Here is a 24,569-nt window from a genome sequence, read left to right on the forward strand (position 1 = left end):
TGCTCTGGTAAACAGGAAAACACTTAAGTACCCCTCAACCCTCCATACTTAATCTAGAAAATCTACTATTTTAGGGAAATGTTCTTGGAGAGCAGTAAAAGGAAAACAGCTGTTCAGGGATCAGATCTGAGAGAAGCCAAGTCTGTTTAAAATCAAGGCTTAATGATAGGGGGGTCTGTCTCGGAGGTTTTGTTTGCACGTCTCTTGCTCTGTGGAGATCTCGGACTGTGCAGCAGAGCAGGGACCCGTCCTCCTCAAACCCGCCTTTGGGTGCTGTGGGAATAAAGGTTCTGGTGATGAGCCTGGTGGTTTGCAGGAGCTTATTTGATACTTTCCAGGTGTAAAATGGATGACTTTCTTCCTCCATCGGTCTTGTTCAGGTGTTGGACATCCTGTGATACAGATTTCTATTAAGAGATCAAACTGTAGCTGTCTTCAGCATGGAATCAGGGAATTTGATAGTTTTCATCATGAAATAGGCAGTTGTGAGGCCTTTGAGGATAGCTGCAGTAAAAAAGGGATGGAAAAGTTTTCTGTTTGCATCTTTACTTTCCCCATTAGCCATGAGCATTATTTTACGAGGTTTGTTGCCTCCCGTGTAATTTTCAGTATATTCTGAGCGCTGTTGTTTTCAACGTGACTTTATATAATAAACTATTAAAACTCAACAGCTCCCCTATAGGTCATGAGCTGCAGGGAGGAAGCTGCGTGTCAGGGAGGATAACGCGTACGTTTGACAAGCCAGGCTTTGTGTGATTCATCACAGATGTGTTTGGAAAACCTAAAACATGTGTTAGATTGCACTGAGGAACGCGGGTCAGCCTGCAGACACTCCGCAGCCCGCCACCAGCAGCAGCCGTTCAAAGCCGCGTTGCTGGGCATCGTCTCAGAACTAAGTGGGCCTTCAATTCTTATTTCTACATTTAAATAAAAGCAGTTCCAGAATATGACATTCGAGAAACGAATGGCTGATTTCTGACATACCTTTCACCTCTTCTTGCCCTATCAAAACAGGAAAATCTGATCAAACTTTCAGATTTCCCTTTGCTTATTTATTTGAGTGGTTTTGTTTCCTTGTTTTTATGGTATGTATCTTCTCGGTGGCCACTGCCTGCCCAGGAGGGAAACGGGGCTGGGATTGCAGAGCACAGTGCAGGCAATCTGTGCTCTTAATCTAGAGGCAAAACCCCCACTCTGCAAAGGGATAGCAGGGAAAAAAAAACTCTCTGACATCATGGGAATGAGCTCCTGCCGAGAATGACATCAGATGCCAATAATAGAACACGGCAAGAATCAGATTTGTTTTGAAACCTGGTAATATAATATATTCTAACTTAACCTGGGGAGGCGTGAGACAGTTTCATACAAAGAAACAAACCAGCTGTAATTAACAGGAAGATGGCCCACAGAACGTCGTAGGATTTGCACATCTGACTGGTCCAGAGAAGCTGCAGCAACTTGGGGATTGGAACTCTTTCTCCAGACCATCCAAGGTGCCCCCGAAGTGTTGAACGGTGTGGTCCGTTCGCCCTGAAACACTTGTCCACTCATGGACTAATTGATGGCTTTTGAGTGGGAGCTTGAGAGATAGCGAGAAATTTCTTTGTTAAATGTTAAGAGACTCCAGTGGCTTCTCAGGTAAGTTGAGCAGGAACGATGGAAGCGCTTAACCATTTATTTCAAATATATTTTGATCAGTAAAATGTAATCCATCTTCAGCCCTGTGTGAATTTCCAGCTGAACAGAAGGAGAATTTGCTGAGCCACGTAGTGATTGTCCGTTTGAGCTAATGAGGAGCGTGAATGTGTGGGAGTTATTTTATTGCCCCTTCCCAGTGAGAGAAAACCTTTCTAATTCTGATGAGCTTTAAGTCAGTATTTTCTATCATCCCTTCAGTGATGTGTCAGTGTCCTCCAGTGAGCCCGAGGCAGGCAGTGGAGTGTTGCAGAAATGCAGAGTATTGATTCTAAGTGACAATTAACGGGAAGTGGTTTGGTTTAAATACCAACTTGCTTATTGCTGTGGTCGACTAACAGAACAACTAGAGCCAACAGTTATAACACGGGAAATGTTTTGGTAAATATAGTTTGATTCTGTTTGTAAAATTGTCACCGTGCAGTAATAATAAAAATACTGTTAAAGTAGTAACAGTTTTTTCATAATTGCAAGCCTAGTTTCACTTGTGCAGAATTAAAAAACCAAACTAGCATATGTGTACCTTACTGAAATGCAGGAGGATTAAGTTCCCTGCTGAATAGTTGAATTAAATTTTTAATACTTTGTTTAAACAAAAATTGTGAAAGTAGCAAATGCTGCTGTCCTTGTGTTCGGAATGTCGCTTTCTACACACGCAGGCACATACACAAATTAGTCTCCATTTAAATTAATTCAAGCTGACACGCAAAGCACAACAGAAAGTAGTCGAGTTGGGGATGAAATTACCAAAGTCTGTCAATATTTTTTGCTTGGTTTCAATAGCTGATTGTACTTGATATAATTTTCAGCCCCTATATAAAATCCATAAAATAGAGGAACTGCTGTGGTTGAAGAAACCTTTTTCATTTTCTGGCAGCCATTACATGCTGCCAGTACAAAAACATTTTTTTCTTAACAGTCCTTTCCCAAGCTCAAAAATGGATTTCCCCCCAGCCACTGTCATTCAATTATCACCTCAGGAAATGCATAGATATAACTGATGATCCCTTTAAAACATCCTGCGGTATTCCACTCCTCCCATCTTTCATTTTTCTTCTCGCTCCAGTCATTAAATGTAACATTGCCGATGTATATTTTATAGGGTGACCCTGACGGCTGTCGCTTTGAGGATGTGCAGAGATAATAAGATTGTGCATGTAATGAAGGGCAGATAAATAGAAAAATGTTTACGGGATGGAGGGTGGTAGTTTTAACTGCTTTATGGCTTGCTTCTCTCTCATACACACACCCACGTGAACCACCACCGATACATCACATTTTCACTATTTAAAGTAAAGGTATTACAGGCAGAGAGAAGGAGATCATTGTGATGTAGCCGGTAGCAGTGAAATGGTTTTTTTTGTTCCACACCTGAATTCCAGCAATATGCAACCAAGAAACTTAATTATTGAGCTGGTACAAAAAGAAAGTGCAGTTAAAGGGATGATGTGTCGGTGCTTGGCACCTTCATTGAGAAAATCCTATTCCTTGTATTGTGCTGCTAAATTTTCGATGTCAACTGAATTGATGGAAAAGCATATGTGAAGGGGGAAGGACAGGATCCAGTGCAGACTGCGGTGAGCTCTGCCCAGAAAGCTTTTCTGAATAGTTTGCATTTAATTGATCTGGGTGTTTATCCCACTCTCCTTTTTGTCCCGATGTGTGAGCTCCGATATTGAGAACTTCTCGTTAACACAAGGCTGGCAGTGAACGATGCTGCCTGAAACAGCTGGGAACCCCAGGACTGCGATGTGGGCTGTAAAATGGAATGACAGGGTTGCTGGCTCGAGAAAATAGGAACTTCTCCCACCTTTGCAAAAGCATTTCATCTCTGTTCTTCAGAACTGCTTTGTGCTTGGTTCACCTGGCCCATGTGCATTGTGTTAGGGGGTAGCGCTTTGGGTGTCAAGGTGTAAGGGAAAAGGGGAAAAGGCTGAATATTTGCATTTGCCAGGGAGAACAAGTGGATGCCGAGCAGTGGGTTGGAAGGACCCTGCAATGTGCGCTGGCCTGAGCCTCGGGAGGAGGAGAGATACCCTGGCTCCACGGGGGCTAAATTACGTTCTCCAGGCTCTGTCCACAGGAGGTGGTTCATACTGTGTGCCAGGTGAAGACATCCCACCAGTGCTGAAGAACTGGGATCTGCTGGAATGGGAGACCCCTCTGTGCTTCAGGCTGGCAGCCGTGCCTGGGCAGAGGCTGCGGGAGGACGAGGTGGAGGGTGAGCTTCGGAGAGGAGGGGGAAATAGATGTTAAATGATTGGAGTTAAAAGTGGTCAAGCAAATTAGGAAATAGGAAATTTTGGTAATCTTAAGTTGCAAAGCTAAGTAGAAAATAAATCCTTGATGAATGTGTGTAAGGCAAGCAGGTCCTTAACTCTTTCACTATTTTGATAACCTCTTAATTGATCAAGTGGCAGAGATCCCTGTGGGGTGTACCTGGTGACACTGGCAGTGGGTACGCAGTCCTGGAGAGATATAACTGAAGCTATTAAAGATAGGCTCTAATAATTAATAATGGATGCAGCCAACAGTCTGTGAGTTCCTGTGGGGATTAGGAACTCTGTTGATTAACAAAGAAGAGTCTCTGGAGGAAGAAGCCTTAATTACAAAAGCTTTCTTTTCATTCTGGCATGACGTACGGCTGGAGAGAGGGTCAGCAGCTTTCAGCTGTGGCGGAGGCTTAAAACAACGCGCTGGCTTGCTATGTGTTTGTTTGTGCAAAACTGTTAAAGCTGGTACTTAGATCCTCCCAAAAAATAATTCTTTTTTTTTTTTCTTCTTTGAAAAACAAAGAATTGTTTGCATAGAAGAGATAGGAAGGGTAAGCTCCATGGTATGCTAATTATCCTATTGCCTACCAGTATGTGCAACCTTAATTACAAACACTGGAAAAAGGTTAGCAAATGTACTACATGAAAATTGTGAGTTAGATGTGGCGCAGAGACATGTTCTTGGCAGGTTTTTCAGGCTATGGACAATAACATTTACATTTCTCTGTGGTTTGCTAAAACCATAAATCGTTAGGCACGAGACAAGAATATCCAATGGAAAGAAGAAGCAGCAGCGTGTATCGAGGGCAAAAGGAGTGCTGAGCTGTCGAGGGCCAGTCACCGGGACGGTGCTGAATGAGGATGGCTGAGCCTGGAATTCTGAAGGAATTTTAGCACCTGACTGTTGCTGGTGGAGCCGTTCACAGCCTGAGGTTAATCACTACAATTATGCTTCTCACACAGGATTCATCTCAGCTAATTTACAAATCTTCTGTCTCTTTGTTTCTATATGCTATAAAACTTAAAGGATGTGCTGAGATTTAATTTGTAAATACTTCGTTGACTTTGTCATCAGGTGGTAGATGCTGTACAAGGGCTGAGTGTTACTGCAGATGAATGTTTGTATCAAATGAGAGATTATTTACATCGTACCCTGTTCATTCCTTTCCTTTTTTCTCCCCACTTCACAGTCCCTGTTCACTGACTTTTTTCTACTAGTGATTGCATTAGTGGTCTCTTGCCACTTCCAGTTCCCATGCATGATTTTGCTGGAGGAGTTGGGTTTAGTTTGCACTCGCCTGTTATGTTTATTTTTTTAAAAATTATCTGTAAAGGAGGGCAAATATATTCTCTTGGGAGAATTGCAAGAGTGATCTGTGTGTTCAGGTAACATGAAAAATGAAATTATTTTAGTCTCTTCACTGCTTGAGGAACCTTGGAGAGAAATCTTCAGGTTCCAAACTTGTTTCAGTGATATTAGGAGCGACACTGTTCTCTGATGACCTGTTGTCTCCTAGACCTGTGTCAGTGATCTGATCAAAAGCATCGTTTGCAGGAGATAAAGCTCGCTCTTCCCCTGGTCTGTAGAGGACTAAGCAGGGTGGCAGCGTTCATTTAGCAGAAACGATTAGAAAGCATAAAGCTGTATCTGATTGCAGGTTTTTTCCATGATAAAATGAAATTCAGAAAATACAGATGGAGCCTCGGCTGGGTTCCCAGGAAATTCTGTGACTGTTCCTGTGTTGGGGGTGAACTGACAGCATAAAAAGCGAGGGAGTTAGCCTGGGTTTTTTATATACCTGTCTCCTCCTTTGAGTCTCACTGGGCCAGCTGGTTTTGCCAGCAGTTTCAAATAAAAATCGAAACCAAGTAGCTTACCTTGCTGTTTGCAGAACAAGGAAATATGGAGTATTAGGACGGCCAATTTCTCCTAAAATTGTAGGTAGAGTTCTTAGCAGAGACCAGGGAGAGAAAGCTGTATGGTCATCCAAAAGATAATAAGTGGCTAGAGAAACTGCTAGATAAAATGCCTACGCTTTTAAAATATGCTAGAGAACGGAGAGACCTGCAGGATATTCCTTAGAGAGCATCCCACCATTTTTAATGTGTTTTTTGTAGTTTTAGTAAAGTATTGCTTGGTTTTTAAAAGCCTCTCTTAAAATTTCAGTAATGTTTTAGGTTATGCAGTATTCCTCTGCACCCAAGGTGGACATTAATCAGCGCTACTGAATAAGCTGCTGAGACTTATTGCTTAATTAGAACATGTGCAAACCGATTTGTCATAGTTGGCAGAGGCACGTAGACCACGCTTAAAATTGTAAAAATGCCTGGGTTCAGCTCTTCTGAGCTGCACACAGCTGGTCTTGCTCTTCCCTGCTGCATTTTTTCAATAGTTTAACTTGTTTAGACCATGAAGATTGTTTGGAATTTTCTCTCTCTGGATATAGCCATGCCATGGTCTCCAGTCACTGTCCATCTTGGAGTGGTGGGCTGTGTTGCTCAACGGGTCAGAGGACTTGGGCCATGGTCCTGCAAGCCCCTTGGCATACATTTGCACCTCTTGTCTTAGCAACTTTTGGGCATGGAGATGTGTGTGGTAGAAGGGACTGACAACTTTGGTTTTGTCTCCCAGACTAACAGCGTATGGAATACCCTGGGGTGATTCTGTAAAGTTTCAAGAAGCAAAACCTGTGCCTGTGTAGTCCATCTCCTTGATGCGCCCCTTGGCATGCAGGCGTTTGAGCAGATGTTGTAACCAAGGCTGCTAAAGCCAGGGGATTTGGTGAAGGAGGGACGCGCTGGAGACAGTGTTTTTACCACAGGACTTTAGTAATAGGGAGCATTAGCTAAATTGAGTTGACTTAATAAAATTTTGTTGTGTTCCAGAAAGATTGTGAATTCATTAAGACCACAGCTGGACAATCTGTTCCCCTCTGCTCTGCCATGACTAGTTTATGGCCATTGAAGAGAGTTGTCATTTACTTTTTCTGTTTAATTACTGCAAAGCTATTCCCCTCCCCCACGGTGGGGTTTTTTTTGGTGTTTGTTTTTTTTTTTTTTTTTTTTTCCCTGGCAGAGCTAGGCTCTGGGGAAATTAAACAGCAATTATTATGTTTGCTCACTCTGTTATACCATAACAGATACTTGAAGGTAGGTTGATGTGTTTGTGTGATTGGCTTCCACAGGAGCAGCCTCCGCTGCAGCAGCGCTGTCAAAACCTCTCAGATCCAGAAATGCATACACAGTGTTAATCCTTTGTTTACCTAAGGCAAGACGAAACACAAACACGGGGCACAGCTTGTGTTGTGTATTTTACATTTGAAAACTACTGATAAGAAGTGAGAAACCAGGGCCCGAAGCACTTGGTTTGCTCAGGGTATGGCAGAGTTAGTAAGGCCTGGCCTCGGGTTTTGGGATGTGGCCCGGAGAGCTTGAGTGAGCTGCAGAAAAAATAAGGGGTGAGAGCTGTGGGTGAAAATGGTGGGAGAGGTGAGGGAAAGGTGCCACGTGCCGAGGAAGTAATGGAATAAACGCAGATGGACTGTGCTGGGGAGGATGCAGGCGTTGGGCACTCGGAGACTTCTGGCAGCTCAGCCCCCGGAGCTGAATTGCAGAGAAAGTCTCGCTGCCGCGTACTTCTGCGGGAGGGGATCCGAACCGTTTATTTCTCTTCAAAAATAATCCCTAGACCAGAGCTAAAAGGAGATGAAGCGTGACTTTTTTCTGTGTAGCTACAACACGGGGTGAAATGGCCTTGGCAGGAGAAGGCAAGAGATTGGAGGAGCTGTGAGCTGCGGACGTATTTCAGAATTGATGAAAGCTGAGCCATGGTTTTTAGTGAAGAAGATATCCCCTCTGTCTTGTGAAACTTCAGTAATGCGAAAGTAGATATTCTCGAGGAAAGGTGGCATTAAAAGCCTGAATAATGCTTCTCGTTTTGCTTTATATGTGTTGGATAAATTGCTTGGGACGGTTATTCAGATGTTAACGTAGAAAAATGGAGTTGTGTTTGCAGAAGAGAGGTGGCTTTGTATCAAGTGGAGGTGAGGCTCTTACTGTGAGCAATGAAGGAGATTGGGAGAGAAATGAATCTTCTCCCCACGCTGATGGAAAAAGCTGTTCCTCGATGGATTTGATCTGGGAGGGCACTAATAGCATCTCTCTTGGATGTGGCATGGCACAGGAATTAGAGCTGCTCATTTGAGGGATGGTGACAGAGTAGACTTGTGGGTCACTTTACTGGGACTTTTCTTCTAGGGTTGGATTTATTGGTAATTGATACAAATGGACAACTGTCAGCAACATCAGTGTCTGGGGTCTGAGATGAGATGGGTTTCTGGGACAGGAGGCAGCCCATTAACCGTTCTGGAGAAAGAAGCAGCAACTTGGATGTGGAAACCCTTCCTGCTGGCCAGTTGCCTCAAAGTACTGGCTGTATTGCCACCAAACAGCTGGAACGTTACGATTGCTCCGATTCATTAGACTGGAAGCTTTGCTGAAGAACGGGTTTGTGCGTGCTATGAGGGACGGCTTCATTGAACACTCGTGTTTCTCATTTGCATATGCATTATGGGTCATCCATGTATGTGCGGCCATCTAAAATCTTGCTGCTTCACGTTGGAAGTGGTGATCAGCTGGGCCACGCGTTGCTGAAGTTTACGTTTCGTTGTGAGGCTTTGCAGTGGTTGCTAATGCTGGTTTTCTCAGTGGTCCCAGAGCTTGGTTAAACAGGAACATGTTATTGGGTGCAGGGAAGAGAAGAGGGTGACAGAAGCAGGTGGATGGTGCTTATTGCGAAAGGAGATGGTCTCCTCCTCACATCAGACGGTCTGTGCGCTTCAGGCCACTGAGCTGGAGGAGAGACCGATGAACAAGGTCACTGTTTCCAGCAGCAGGTTCAGCCCTCCCTGATCTTGGCTTGCAAACCTTGAGTTTCCCTTCCACCACCCACCAGAGACCTCACCGCAGGCAGTAGTTGCTTCAGGGGTCTCACCCCTTCCTAAATTTATCTCTGGAGTTAGGAAACGAGGGGGATGTCACTCTTAAATTGAACGAGTATAATGATGCAACGAAGGATGATTCAGTCTGCTTCATTTTACGGGATTTTAGTGCGTGTGTTGCTAGCAGTAGCCAGTTCCTGGCACAAAAAGCTTCAAAGAAGACATACAGTATATTTGCAGGTTGTTAGGTTGGGGCTGTTCCCCCCTGGCTGTAGACCTGCTACCCAGAAAATCAGATTGAGAGCAGCTGCTCTCAGCCCTTCCCCAGCGGACGGGCGCAGTCCCTCATGCTGTTCCCAGTTACGGTCCGGGGATGTGGGATGTGGGATGTGTCGGCTGCGAGACCTCGCGGTGAGGTGAAATCGCCGGGAACGAGATGATCATTACAGGCCATTCGTGTCAGCGGCGTTTATGCTTTTCTGTTTGCTTGCAAGCAGAACCAGCAGCTAATTTGCAAGGCTGCCTTTTGTAAAAGGGCCCTTTGATCAATGCCTGCCTGTGTTAATGTTTCAGTAGGCTATTGATTTCTGCAACCGCTTTTGTTTCCTGAATTTATGTGCGACGGGTTTCGGCAGCGCACACTATGCATGTTTGATTAAAGTTCATTTGACTTCACTTGCAGGGAAGCTGGGAGCTGTTTTCACTCCCTGTTTGTAGAACCAAAGCTTTCCTGACTTATTCCTTTGTGCTCAAGCTTCTGCCACCCGTGCCGCCGCCACTGTACGCTGCTTCTAATCCTTCCAGCCTCCCTCCACTCCAGCATTTAATCCCTTAGGTAGACAATATAATATTGGATAGCCAGGCAGCTAATAAGATGTGGCGTGGAATTTTTTCGGTGTGGTACGCGTCTAACCTCGTGTCTGTCTATAACATTGACATTCTCGGGGTTTGCTTCCATCCCTTCTGACGTTTGTTTCTCCGCCTGTGTCAGAAGGCTGAGTCACGTACTGAGTCATGGAGCTGTGAGGTCTGACGGTGAATGTGAAGTACAGAATATCCTCTAGTCCTTTCATCTCTCCAGATTTCATCGATGGGGTAAAACAAGCTGTTGAATAAACCTGTGTTTCATCTTTATCTGCACGCAGTTGTGACTGCAGTGTTGGGGGGTCTCAGGAAGAAAAGCTTTATCATCATGAAGTTAGTGGGTTTTTATAAATATACACCATTTATTTATTTTTTAAGTTTGGTTTATGGTGTAGTACATGTGTTAAACTTCCCTTGGGACCCGATGGGTTTGCCATGTGTAAATAGAGCTCAAATAGGATCCCATTTCCTATTTTATGATGGGAGGAAAGCAGATTGGTTTGCACTCTGCTGTTGCCATATGTCAGAGGACGCATTAATTCGCTGACATAAAGACATGGGATTTACTGACTTGCTCCTTGGTGCTGACACCTCAGATTTGATACAAATGAATTTATACGTAAAATGTGGCTGGTTTCATTTGCAAAAGAACTTTCTACCTCTGAAAAGCATTGCATAAGCTTTTCTGCAGAGCTTTCTCTGCCGCCTGGCACAGGTCGTATCCTCGGTTGACAAACAGTTGTGCTGGGTGGACTTTGAGCCCACTTAATGGACTCGGAGTAAAATGGTATTTCTAAAGCAAACACAACGTGGTTGAACACGCAGCAGCAGGGCAGGGTGCTGGGTGTCAGAACTTGGTGTTCTTCCCACGTCGGACATAGCTTGAATGCTTATCGCCAGCCTGCACACATTTTACTTTTAGATTCTCTCCAGGAAAGAGATCTATCTGTCTCTCTATTTTTTTTTCAGTAGGGCTTTTGTCCTTCAAAATCAACAGTTAGTTGTAGGTAATGATTAATTTTGCCCACTTAATCTTTCCTCTTCCTAACTGCGTATCAGTCTGAAAACAGCTTGGTGGGAATATTGTTGAGGTCTGTGGTGGAGATCAGTAGCGTCAATCCCAGCCTACAGGAGTGCAGATTAAAAATGCATCTCTTCTGTCCATCACCAGAAATCAAGGTTGTGGTTGCGTTCTTTTTCTGGTGTTCCTATTTTTAAATTGGGCATCGGTAAAATTCTTAAGTGTCTTCAATGTCAGCAGTTAATGTCTAGAACGACATCCTCCTTTTGTCTTTCCAGTGTTTCAGTGGTGCAGATGTTACTTGTGGCTGTAATTGCTTGTTGAGGCCCTTGGGAGAGTTTGGATTAAGGGTGTGTCTTTATTAGCATTAAGGTGAGTGATCTGCCCCGAGTACAGGCTGCAGGATTTCCCCCCGGAGGGAGCAGGCTGAGGTTATGTTATTTGATCACATAAAATGTAGTTCAAAGAAACCCTTTTTGTGGGCAATTCAGGTATGTTTGTTCTGATGTTGATTTTTTTTTCAAGGGGCTGGTTAGAACTTCTCCATCTTTCTCTTGCAACTTGAAAGAAACAACATCTTTTACCTTAGAGGCAGACAAGTCGCCAGGAAATGATGGGGTTTCAAAGTAAGAGAAAAGAGATTAAAACCACATGCTGTTCTTTAGTTCGGCATTACATCCGCTAGTTTGAATGGCAGCTGCTCCAGTTTTTGAATGTAAGCCAGATTCGTGATGCTGTGAAATTATCACTCATTTCTCTAGGTGTGCTTTTTTAACTGCTTAATTAATTTAGATGTGGGCATATATATTCAACTTAAAACACGATTTGCTGTAGTAGGGGTGAGTTATGGTTATAGACTTCTTGTTGAATACTACTCTAACTTTCAGCTTCTTAAACAGGTATATAGAAAAAAATCTGTACGCAGAATGTAGGTTGACAAAACGGCAGTATCTGTTTGAATTGATCCCTATTCTTTCTGTAAAAAAACAGAGAATTCTTAGCAGTTATCAGTTATTTGTTCTGACAACTCATTGAAAGGTACTACCTGTCGGGACGCGGTGCCTCCAGAGGTGTCAATAGGATGCTGACAGCAAGGCAGGGGCACCCGCTGCTGCGTTGCCGAGAGCAGCAGCGCCAGCAGCATCCGGGTGGAGGCTGGATACGAACTGCCCAACCTCTTTTCTCTCCAAGGAGAGGAGTGAGAAGGCATCTATTTACTTCTGTTCCTCCCCTGCAAAAAGCAAACCAAAAATAATGAGGATTTTTTTTTTTTCCTGTCTTAGCTAAAGAATTCTTTTGTCTGGCTGAAATGCATCATGAAGCTTCCTACAAAAATATACGTGCGCGTAGAGAGAGGAAAAGGGAGGAAAAAAGCTGACAAGTCAGATTTGCATGCCCCTCTAACATACTCCTTCTGTATTTGCAGGGAGAACTAATCACCTTCTATTACTATTGGAAGAAAACCCCTGAAGCAGCAAGTTCTCGAGCCCACCGTAGGCATCGAAGACAGGCTGTGTTTCGGAGAATTAAAACTCGAACTGCTTCCACTCCAGTCAACACTCCCTCCAGGCCCCCCTCCAGTGAATTCTGTAAGTGGAAGCTAAAAGCAATGCATTTATCTTTGTTTAGATGCAGGGAGCAACAGTAATGTAATGGTGCTGTACCTTCAAGGGAATGAAGCAAGGAAATGGAGTTCAGGCAGTTGCCCTCTCCTGTTCCTATACCATTATGCTGGAATGTGGTAGGCGTCTTTGATCACCAAGTGCTTTGTGCAGTTCTTAAACATAAAAGCATCCTGTAAGGATGGAAACGTTGCCCTGGTACTGAATTTTCTTGCTCTTTTCTTGGTTTTGTGTTGTATTTTCTCCAGGCTTATTACAGTAATGGGAATTAGAAAATGCAAAAAGAAGCGTAAATGCAAAAACTTCCATCCCTTTGGAAGGAAGTCCCTTCCATCCTTACTTGGTGGCCCATGCCTTCTCCTTCAGACTGTGTGCTGCAGCCAGCACTGCTGTATCTTAATGAACCTTGGAAGAACATTGACCTTGACTAAAGCAAGAGTGTCTAAACAAAAAATAATTACCTAAACCAGTGAAATGTACTGCATTGCCAAGGGTTATGATTAGCCATGTCCATATGGATATATAAACTTTTATCCTTACGTAAAAGGCTTGTGTTACCCTGTGAGTTTTAAGTCTTTCTGTGGACTAAACCCAGCACGTTTCATGTGCCTTCTAAAGAAAAGGGACTATGTAAAAGGTAGAAATTGGCAGAATCTTATTAATATGGGGGAGGTAGAGGATGTGGTGAGCAGGGAGGCAGGAGAATTCTGGAGAGTGTATCAGTGAGGTGGCAAGAAAGGGCTATTAGCTTCTCCTTGCTGAAACTGATAGGATTTATTGCCGATTTCTGTGTGCACAAGAGTTGAGGATCTTGAGTTCCCAGCTCAATCCAAGATACTCAGCGCTTCAGAGCACATGTGCTGGAAGGAGCCATCCATATGGATCCGACTGCAGGATGAGAATAAAAATCAATTAAGTAAAAGAAAGCGACATCTAGTCTGGTGTCAATTTTGCAGTAAGGGTTTACACACCTGCAAGAATTAATGTAGAAATTACAGTAGTGCTAGGAGCTACTGTTATTAAATGGGACCCCGTGTTAATTTGAAGGGTAATGAGTTGATGACAGACACTAATGGCAAGTACTGTAGAATCCCTCCCTCTCTATAACCTGCGTGTATTACAAAGTACGCTCTTGGAACCTTTAGAAAAACAGCATTCCTGCGCCAAGGACTTCTTTTCTAATTAAAGATGTGAACAAAAGAAGCCACAGGGCTTTCTGCTTGTGACAAATTACAGACCTGCTACGTTGTGAATTTCTAGTGGTGGTGCTAGAAAAATGCAGTACTCTCAATAAGAAAGGGTTTACCTCTGAGTTGTTTTAGAAGACGAGGTAAAATACAGTTTTTGTGATGTCTGCAGATTTTCAGTGGTTTAGATGGTGCTTTTTAGCTCACAGCCTTGTAATCAGCTAATTTCCTATATACTGCCTGCCACAAAGTGACCCCTTCTGTATTCTCCACTTCTTCAAAATGTGACATTCTTGAAATGTAAGTTTGCCGTGGGTTAAAACTCTTTTAAGGAGGCTTGCAGTAAGGATTGGAAAGCGGGTAGTAACCTTGTAGTACCTCTCATCCAAAAGAATCCCAACATGTTTTTCAAACAGGTAACGTTACATGTAATCATCGTTCCTTCCACCCACAAAACACATCTAGCTCTTGGGTTAAACGTAGCCACTGTCTAACAGCGCGTAACAGCAGTTCCCATCTGGTTTAGAAAATAGAAGTCTAGAAACAAAATAAAAACCAGAAAAGCCACCACAGTATCTGTCCGTGGAATCTAGTAAAGTAGGATTTGAGGTATAGAATATTTCATTTTACATTTGACCAGGTTCTAGAGATAAACCTCCTTTCTCTTGAAAATTGTGCTTGTGGAACGCAGCCTCTCTAACTAAGCACAAACAGTGTTTGAACAACAACCTAATTGGAAAAGTACCGTGTACTGAATGAAAAGTTCTGTGAATTGTAGCACTTGGTGCATTCCTGGAATCCTCCTTTAATCTGGAGACTGATGAGGTTTGGCCTTGCTTAGTTTGCAAAATCGGAAATCATGGCTATCCAAGGCAAGGTGGGTTGTGGGAAGTCACAAAATTTGTGTTAGAGCTATTATTATCAGTGATTATTTTAGCCAAGTAGGAAGAAATTGAAAATCCTGCTGAGTTTTTTCTTTTCCGTTTTCCTCCTCTTACCCTTGTTCTTTACTTATTCAGTGGATTTGAGCTCAGCCAGCGAAGATGACTTTGACAGCGAGGACAGCGAACAGGAACTGAAGGGCTACGCCTGTCGTCACTGCTTCACAACCAGTACGCACCCCACTCCTTGCTGTATTTCTCTCCTTCCTGCCGCTGCCTGTTTAACGCAGGTTCATTCAAGCAAGAGCGGTTCGTGTGCATGTACAGCTGTTCAAAAAAGTGTGGGGTTGAGTCAGCTAAAATAGGCAGCGTTCCTAGCGCAGTTAATCGTGCTTTGCCGTTGCACATGAATATTGCAGTGACAAAGGAGAATCTTGGGAGACAGAAGTTTATACAGGAAAAAACATCGACATAATCCGTAATCTATATAATCAATGTGATAGAGCAAATCAATATTGGACTGTGACTGTCACACGCAAAACTTCTTCACGCTGCGCCAAATCTCTTTTGCAGCAGCCCCATTCCTGAAGGTTGTCTGATATTTGGGCATGTGCATGGCATGGAAGTGTGAATCCCAAAATAGGGAAGGGAAGGAAGTGAGTTCACGGCTCACTTCACTCTAAGAAACCACAGCTTTGGAGAATAATAGCTGCCTGTTAGCTCCCAGGTAGAGCAAATAAGGCTTCGTTCTTTGTTTTCAAGGCTGTAATTGCGTCAGTAAACAAATAGTTTGTAAATTGAATATTGAAGATGTGCACTGGAACACAGACTAAGCCTGGAACGGGACAAGTTTTCCAGAAATTTCTCCAACTTCATTGCCCATAGAAAAGCAACTACTTTTCTAGTTGTTGTGTGCTTTTTTTTAATAATGCAATGTGTTTGTGCTGAGTTGTCTGGTACACTGTGTGTTTCTAAGCTGTTGCTTTTCCTGCCCCAAGCCTCCAAGGACTGGCACCACGGCGGTCGAGAAAACATTTTGTTGTGCACCGATTGTCGCATTCACTTCAAAAAATACGGAGAGCTGCCACCCATTGAGAAGCCTGTAGACCCTCCACCCTTTATGTTTAAGCCTGTCAAAGAGGAAGATGATGGACTTAGTGGAAAGCATAGCATGAGGACAAGGCGGAGTCGAGGCTCGGTAGGCTTAACACTCTTGCATTGCAGCTGCTTCTGTAAAGAGGAGGTGTTGTCTGGAAGAAGGTAGTCAAACTTGGAAAATGATGCTTTTTCCATCTTGCTTTTTCGCCGTGGTATGTGCCTGCTGCTGCATTTGTCTATGCAGGTGTGAGATTTGCTAAGGCTGAAGCTTTCCTTGGAAAAGGAGCTGAAATGTCTCTTCTGCAAGTTCTAGTAAAACTCGTTATTTCCATGTTTTTAATGACTGGCAGTGGACTGTCACCGTAAGGGGGCATTTGACCAGTGTATCATTACAGTTTTTGTGCTAGTATGTATCCTCCTTCCAGCTGGATCTGTCAGAGGTAAGCCCTTGGGCTTATTTATGGAAGAGTTTTGAAAAATTAAATGCTATTCATGTGGCCTCCTCATATTACCGGAATTAAAAATCTCTCCCCTGCAGAAAAGCGTAGTTTGTTCCTCTGGTCAGTGTGCTCTGTCACAGAGTTTTTACTCGGGGTGAAATGCTGGAAGCCTTACTGTGACTTGTGAGAACTCTGACAGCAGCTTGAGTTAATTTGATGTTTGCTTTGGGTTTTGGCTGATAGAAAGCAGCAGATATATTTCTTTTCCTTGCCCTCCCCCTCTGTCTTTCTGATCACGATGATAAGACCATTGCTTTTAAATATCTTGTGAGGCTACACTGTCAGGCAAGATTGGCGTCATTGTTTTTATGGTAGCCAGTCATCCAAAAAACCTGCCAAAACTGGGAGGGAAACAGCGTTAATTATTGAAATACACCGTGATTCCTTATTGCAGAGCAGGAGCACACTGAAACTGTGGCTTTAGAAACTGGTTTTGAATGCCAACAGACTGGGTTTTTTTAATGGAACATGAGGGTACCTCATGCACTCTGTATGTACCTGCTTGTCAATGTGCGTGCGTTTTATGAAGACAATTTAGCATGCAAACAGCAGCAGCTTTGGAACATCTTTCTACTGTTGTCATTTCTAGCAGATGCTAGTAAATAAAATAATCAGGTTTTGAGGAGATAAATTAAGGATTTGTCTCCTTTTAAGTCCAGATGAGCTTTCAAGGAAAAACTGTAACAATGTTAGATGCTCTTGGTTTTTCATTTTTCAAGCTCTTAGGCATAGAGCGAGCGTTCCTGCTCTGCTGTAAAACAGAAAAAAGTAAAGAGCCTGGACAAACACTGACTTTGATACCCTTTGGTTTCCGTTACACAAATAGATGTCTACACTACGTAGTGGTCGTAAAAAGCAGCCAGCCAGCCCTGATGGTAGAGCCTCACCCATTAATGAAGACATCCGTTCCAGCGGCCGCAACTCTCCTAGCGCTGCCAGCACCTCCAGTAATGACAGCAAGGCAGATTCAGTGAAGAAGTCTACCAAGGTAAAATTTTCCCATTCTTTTGGGTTAGGACGGGACACCTGAGGCCTCTGCAGTCGGGTAAATGAGCTGCAGATTCTGAGAGGCCAGGGAATCTCTCGGTGACCTTGAAATTCCTACTTGTGGGGATAAGCAAAAAATGTAATGGTGCATCTGACTGATGCTTTGTTCCTGTACACGAGGATGTGTAGTGATAGAAACCATTAAAGTATCCCCACGTAACCTTCCTGCTCTCATGATAAATTAATCCTTCAATTTCAGATGCAAATGCAGGCATTAAGCTCATGGAAGTAATACAGATCAGAAATGCTATATTTGAGACAAGTAGACAGTTTTGAGGATTTTTTCAAGCAGTACTTAATCTTTGTTTACAAAGGAATATGAATATGTAGTAATTGAGACTACTTCTGTTACTGTTTTTCTGTACATATATTTGCTTGATTTTTAAGAGCAAGCTGACAGTTTAGTCTGTTTAAATGAGTAAGTGCCTTTCCAAGAAAGTACTGAAGAAACAAAGCCAGATGAAGCGGGAAGGGTTGCCATTAAGCAGTGTAAATTGAAAAGTAGCAAGCTAAAAATAAATATTTTAAAAAGAAATCTAGTCAAAACTGGAGTACGGAGCAAGTTTTCACATGATAAAACTGAGAACTTAGTAAAATTTGAAGTTAGGTTAGATAATTATGTGATTTATAAAGCTGTCCCAGGCCATGAAAGAAGGTAGTAATCTTGCAGTAGCCGCTCTCTGTTAGCCCTATATTTGAGAGGGTATAAAAATATCCGTCTCTAAATATCAGGAGTAAAGCAAGACTTTCATCTCGTAGAAAGAGGCTTATTCCCTGCCTGTGTACTGCAGAGAGCCTTGCTCCATCCTCTGTTAACAGCTGGTGTTGGTCTCCATTAGAAAAGTATCCTCGGCCAGTTGGTCTGGTGTGAGTTCCTGGTGGACTTGATTCTGCACAGCAGAAGACAACTGCTTTCTTGAAAATAATCCTTCGTTTCAAAGCTTGAAACCACATCTGCCTGATGAGGAATGCTTTACTCGATGTAACTTGGATTGTTGTTAAATACTGACACTGTCTCAACTTCTGATCCGTTCTCTTGCTCCATAGGAATTTCTCTCGTTTATTTGTATTAAATACGGTAGCGCTGGCACGTGCTCAATTTATTTTCGCGTTTGTATCACTGGTAACTGTTGTGTTCTGCTTCATTTGTGGCAGAAGATAAAAGAAGAGGTGTCTTCTCCTCTCAAGAACTCCAAGAGGCAGCGGGAAAAGGCAGCTTCTGACACAGAGGAACCTGACAGGTCCAATGCCAAAAAATCCAAAACTCAAGTGAGTCCCACAGAGGAATATTTTCACTTAAGGGAATAGTTTGGGGGGAGGGGGGGGGATGCAAACCCAGTAACAAATCAAAAACGTGAAATCAGTTTAAGCCACCGCAAATTGTAACTTAATCTGCGGTTGGAAAGCAACCCATGTTATAATGTGTTCCTTCTGTTGAATAATAGTGGGATTATATGAGGTAAGTCCAGAAGTCTTTTTTTTTGTTTTAATATCAATTATCAACCATGTAGGAGTATACATGGATTATTATCCATACCCCTTATCCCCAAAACTTTTAAAATGAAATTTGGTTTTTCCTCTTCTGTGGCAAGTTAGAAGACCACCACTGGAGTTGTCTTAATTTAATGGTATCAAAGCTCAATTTAAATACTTTCTGGATGTCTTTTCAGCTCCATGTACCTGACCAGGTTCACTGTGTGCCCAGGATTTGGGAATTTTGGCGCTGAGCTTTTTGTGTTACAGAACCACAGAATGGTTGTGGTTGGGAGGGACCTGGAGGTCATCTAGTCAACCCCTCTGCTCAGGCAGGGCCACTTAGAGCTGAGCCCAGAACCACATCCAGATGGCTTCTGAATATCTCCAAAGACGAAGAGTCCACAACCTCTCTGGGCAACCTGTTCCATTGCTTGCTTGTCCTTGTAGTGAAAACCCATTTTGTTATGTTGAGGCAGAACCCCCTGTATTTCATTTGTGCCCGTTGCCACCAGACACTGCTACAAAGAGCCTGGCTCTGTGATCTTTCACCCTCCCTTTGGATATTGATGTTGCCTGTGCTGTTTTAAGCCCTGTGAGGTTCAAAGGGTGGGTTTGCACAGCGTGTGTGACAGGTTGCACCCTTTGGCATGCTGATCATGTTCTTTGGGTGGTTTTCTCATGCACGGTGGTTATTCTTCCCCCTCTCCCTGCAGGAGATCAGCAGGCCAAACTCCCCCTCAGAGGGCGAGGGCGAAGGTGAGAGCTCTGACAGCCGCAGTGTCAACGACGAAGGCAGCAGTGATCCCAAGGACATTGACCAGGACAACCGGAGCACGTCACCCAGCATCCCAAGCCCTCAAGACAATGAGAGTGACTCGGATTCATCTGCTCAACAGCAAGTGCTGCAGGCACAGCCCCAAGTGCTTCAGGCACAGAGCGCTTCTGGCCAGGCTCCTCCTCCCACGCCACCTATATCAGCCCAGTTACCAGCATCGCTGCCAGCAACGTCGAGTGCTACTTCAGCTCCACCGCAGGTCTCGCCATCGGCGTCCCAGCCCCCCAGCCAGCCCCAGGCCCCCGCGCCGCCCCCTCCTCACTCGCACATACAGCAGGCCCCTGCTTTGCACCCGCAGAGGCTCCCATCTCCTCACCCGCCCCTGCAGCCTTTGAGTGTGTCGCAGAGCCAGCCGACCCCTGCCTCGTCACAGCCCCACTCGCAGCCTCCGCTCCACAGTCAGGCCCAGCCTGCCCCTCACAGCCTGCAGGCTCAGCCCCTCCTGCCTCATCCCGCACCTTCCCAGCCATTTTCCCTCCCCACTCAGTCATCTCAGTCTCAGGTTCCCCTTCAGACACAAGCACCATCTCATTCTCACTCCGCTCTCCAGGTGCAGGTGACACAGCCTGTCCTGCCAACTGCAACCTCGCTGCAGCAGGCTCAGCCTCCGCGGGAGCAGCCCTTGCCCCCTGCGCCCATGGCCATGCCTCATATCAAACCTCCCCCTACTACCCCAATCCCTCAGCTCCCCACTGCTCCGTCCCACAAGCATCCTCCTCATCTCTCTGGCCCTTCTCCATTCTCAATGAACTCCAACTTGCCTCCACCACCTGCTTTAAAACCTCTGAGCTCCCTCTCAACTCACCATCCTCCATCTGCACACCCTCCTCCTCTGCAGCTGATGCCTCAAAGCCAGCCGCTGCAGTCTTCGCAAGCCCAGCCTCCTGTACTGACGCAGAGTCAGAGCCTTCCTCCGCCTGCTAATCACCCCCCCTCTGGACTCCATCAGGTATCCTCCCAGCCCCCCTTTTCTCAGCATCCGTTTGTCCCAGGAGGCCCGCCTTCCATCACCCCTCCTTCTTGCCCTTCCACTTCCACACCACCCACCGTGCCTGGCATCCCACTTCAGACTTCCATCTCCACGTCAGCGGCTTCTAGTGGCAACGTGCCAGTGGTGACAGCCTGCACGCTACCACCTATTCAAATCAAAGAAGAAGTCCCAGATGAAGCTGAGGAACCAGAAAGCCCCCCCCCTCCACCCAGAAGTCCATCACCAGAACCTACTGTGGTGGATACCCCAAGTCACGCTAGTCAATCAGCCAGGTAAGGAGGTTGCCAGCAGCACTTCTTTAACGCGCTTTGGTTTTCTGTGTAGCTGGGCACTCCCAAAAGTTGAGAAATGAGCTCCTGTGGGAGCCGAGTGTGTTTCACATGCGCATCTTCTCAGCCTCTCTTTCTAGTGTGATTTTGCTCTGGTTTTCTGGAAAGGTGCTGTTTCAGCCAGTGTATTCAGACAGGGCGTTACAGTTTGTAATTGTGAGAGGGGTTTTATACTCGACTTGTCTCTGGAGTAATGTGGTGCAGTTAATTTTCTCATGGCTTTCAGGGAAGCTGGTAGTGCTGTTGTGTAAGTGTAGAGTAATACTTTTTTTTTGATATACAGCTCTTCAATCCCAGACTCTTGCATCTTTCCCAGGGCTAAGCTCTTTCTGTTTCATTTCTTTCAGGTTCTATAAGCACCTGGACCGTGGCTACAATTCATGCTCAAGAGCAGACTTATACTTCATGCCTCTGGCAGGATCGAAACTGGCCAAGAAGAGAGAAGAGGCCATTGAAAAGGCCAAAAGAGAAGCAGAACAGAAAGCCAGAGAAGAGAGGGAAAGAGAAAAAGAAAAAGAGAAGGAAAGAGAGAGGGAGCGGGAACGTGAAAGAGAAGCAGAAAGAGCTGCGGTAGGTTTATTTGTAGCAAATTGCTGTTTAAGGGAGCTGTGTGGTAGGATCTGACCTGGATGCTGACTACAGAATGCAAATCTCCAGAAGTGCTTTAAGGCATGTGCAATCAGGTATTTGTGAATATGAAAGCCTTGTGTTTTAAGTGAAGGCCAACCAGCTACGAGCACCTCTTGGCCTGCCTGTGACTTTCTTCTCTTTAAAGGAAATGGAGAGCTTCTGGTCCTGGTCTGTTTGTGATGTGCAGGAAGCCAGCACAGCTGGGGATAACTAGGCCAACTATTTACATTTACTTGCAGTAGAAAAGCACTCTCTAGATACAGTGAATGCCTTTGTGTACGTTATACTGCTGTGCAGGCAGTATAGATTATAGACTAGATTATAGACTAGAAAAAGGGGATCTGAAGGCTTTTTAAATTTGAAGTAAACTTAATTAAAGTCATGTATTTTTTTTTTTTATGGGGAGACCCAAACTCCAGCATTGGTAAAGAGCTAACACAAGTAATCCCTTTTTCTGTGGCCTGTTGAAAAGGAATGATTACATCTGGGCCTACAGAATTGGTATGTTGGTAATATATTATTGATGCTGAAAAAAAAAAAGGTGCTAAAGTCTTCCCATTCCATAGTGCATTTCAGAGATCTGAATCATAACTAGGTGTTTCTGTAGGATTATAAAATAATCCTATAAAAATATAATTATAAAACATAACATCTGTCCATTAAGGGATGTGTCACATACGGGGACTTTGCATTATTTTGGGGATAGGGATCCTTGGGCAATTGCGTGGGTAAACTGTGCTTATCGCCCTCCCCAGGAGTGCTGTGCTGCCCTTGTGCAGGAGGGGGGAACAGGATGCAAAGTCCTGATGCGGAAGGAGTGTAATTTGTTGTGTTGCACATCATGGAGATGAGTTTCCTTTGGTTTAGTAAGTTTTAGGGCACAAGTGAGTGTGGAGAGGACAGGAAGAAGACACTGCAAATGAGACTGGTGGTTTGTGGTGACAGGTACCAGCCAGCTATGTTGCCCATAGCTGTGACATGTACCAACTAGTTAAACTAAATTTCTCTTCCCCCATTCTGTGCAGCAGAAGGTATCCAGCTCCTCCCATGAAGGCCGTCTCGGAGAGTCTCAGCTCAGCGGGCCAGCACATATGAGACCTTCATTCGAACCTCCCCCAACGACCATTGCTGCTGTACCACCATACATTGGTCCAGATACACCTGCTTTACGAACACTGAGTGAATACGCCCGTCCTCATGTCATGTCGCCAACAAACCGTAACCATCCTTTCTTTGTCCCCTTGAACCCCACTGATCCACTTCTGGCCTACCACATGCCTGGCCTCTACAATGTGGATCCCACCATTCGGGAACGAGAGCTGCGAGAACGGGAAATACGGGAGCGAGAAATCCGGGAAAGGGAGTTGAGAGAGAGGATGAAACCTGGCTTTGAGGTGAAGCCCCCAGAGCTAGATGCACTTCACCCGGCTACTAACCCCATGGAGCATTTTGCCAGGCACGGTGCACTGACTATTCCCCCAACAGCAGGACCTCACCCATTTGCTTCCTTCCATCCGGGTTTGAACCCCCTGGAAAGAGAGAGACTTGCACTGGCAGGCCCACAGTTACGGCCTGAAATGAGCTACCCTGACAGACTGGCAGCAGAGAGAATACACGCTGAGCGGATGGCATCGCTGACAAACGACCCGTTGGCACGGCTCCAGATGTTCAACGTCACGCCTCACCATCACCAACATTCACACATACACTCGCATTTACACCTACATCAACAGGATCCCTTACATCAAGGTGAGCGCAGGGAAACAGGCTGGGCAGTTTCCTAGGGAGCCTCTCTCGTGAGCTGTTAGCAGCAGTTTGCCCAAAACAGGCAGACTGTGGCTCCAATTCAAGTAAAAAAATCCCTGTTTTCTTGTACATGATACGATTTTTTGTACTGTATGAAGTTGTGATAATTGAAATGATAATTGAAATGCAACCAGTTATTTTTTGGGAGGGTGGACCAATAACGGTGCTAAAGTAAATGATGGTAACAGTGCGGTGATCTCCACTGAGACTCCACACCGTCACTGTAAAAGGTTTGCTGTTTTGTGTTTTTTTTTTTAAAGCACTGGAGTCCTAGAGCACCACCTCACAGTGGTGTCTGGTATACAGGTGGAGACTCCAGTGGGTGAAGGGAATTCAGTAGGAGGGATGTCATGGAACCGGTAACACTGCTAACGCTCATGGCTGTTACGTTATGAGTAAAGGAGCTGAAGCTGGTGTTTCCATACAGGAGCTGGGAAAAAAAAAAAAATTAGAGAAAAACTTCATCTCCTTAGCCATTTGACATGCCAACCATCTGGCTTTAGTCGAGCTGAAATTCTCTGTCACTATTCCCATGATGAACCATCTAAATTTATAGGTTGGCATCTTTTTAGCTATGGTGTATTCTTATGCATGGAAATTTTTTCCCTGAAGTATTTAATAGTCTGAAAAATGAATCGATGCCTTGCTCATTTCTAAAGCAAGCTACGTGGTTACTCCTCTAGGAGTCTGGAACCTGGAGTCTGGAAGATGAGGCACTAAGCAGAATTTTCTAATTATCTGGTGGCAGACTGGAGAGAACATAGCAAGCGAGGCACCAGGTGCAGTAGCTGCTAAGTAAGAAGAAAAAAGTCCAAGTACTTAAAGTGCAGCTTCTGGTGCAGCTGGCTACAAATGTAGTGTTTGTGCAGGCAGACTTCGCCTTGGAGCAATGTGCATTAGATGGAATTGGGATGTCTGCTTTTCGGAGCTTGGGAGGAGTTTGAGTGCTGTTGCAGAAGCCAAATTGTATAGCGAGGAAATCAGCAGGGTGTTGTGAGATTGTTAAGGGGCGAGGGGTTACAGGTAAGAGATGGTAGCGCTGAACATCAGCATGCTTAAAGCTGTCAGCATTGGTTGAGACTGCACAGATTACAGACTGGTGCAATTTGAGTAGGTTTGCATACCCCACTGATAGCAGAAGAAATTTGTCATAGATCATGTCTATACAGGGATTCTGTTGCGAGGTAAGTCACTTACCACTCTGCGCCCATTAGTCTAGATACTCCCCAGTTACTTATTCCAGACAAAAATATGGCTAGTACATTCTCACTCTGAGCAAGAGACTGGCGCAGACAAAGCCAAGTCAGTTCATTTTCAAGTAAGTCTTTCCTACCTCTGTTTGAAAGTAATTTGGCTTTAATTTTGGATGGCAGG

General features: G+C 44.6%; 1 protein-coding gene across 1 annotated transcript in view; it reads left to right on the top strand.

The window, feature by feature from the left end:
- Positions 1 to 24,569, top strand: part of RERE (arginine-glutamic acid dipeptide repeats) — a 119,672-nt gene that overhangs the window by 89,992 nt on the left and 5,111 nt on the right. Inside the window, exons 9-16 of the mRNA XM_074161804.1 lie at positions 12,220 to 12,382; positions 14,622 to 14,714; positions 15,482 to 15,681; positions 16,908 to 17,069; positions 18,284 to 18,397; positions 19,318 to 20,702; positions 21,107 to 21,329; positions 22,418 to 23,138. Coding sequence (XP_074017905.1) covers positions 12,220 to 12,382; positions 14,622 to 14,714; positions 15,482 to 15,681; positions 16,908 to 17,069; positions 18,284 to 18,397; positions 19,318 to 20,702; positions 21,107 to 21,329; positions 22,418 to 23,138 — 3,061 coding nt within the window. The remainder of the gene's footprint in view (positions 1 to 12,219; positions 12,383 to 14,621; positions 14,715 to 15,481; positions 15,682 to 16,907; positions 17,070 to 18,283; positions 18,398 to 19,317; positions 20,703 to 21,106; positions 21,330 to 22,417; positions 23,139 to 24,569) is intronic.

Source organism: Numenius arquata, chromosome 20, assembly GCF_964106895.1.
Source record: "Numenius arquata chromosome 20, bNumArq3.hap1.1, whole genome shotgun sequence".
Lineage (NCBI taxonomy): Eukaryota > Metazoa > Chordata > Aves > Charadriiformes > Scolopacidae > Numenius > Numenius arquata.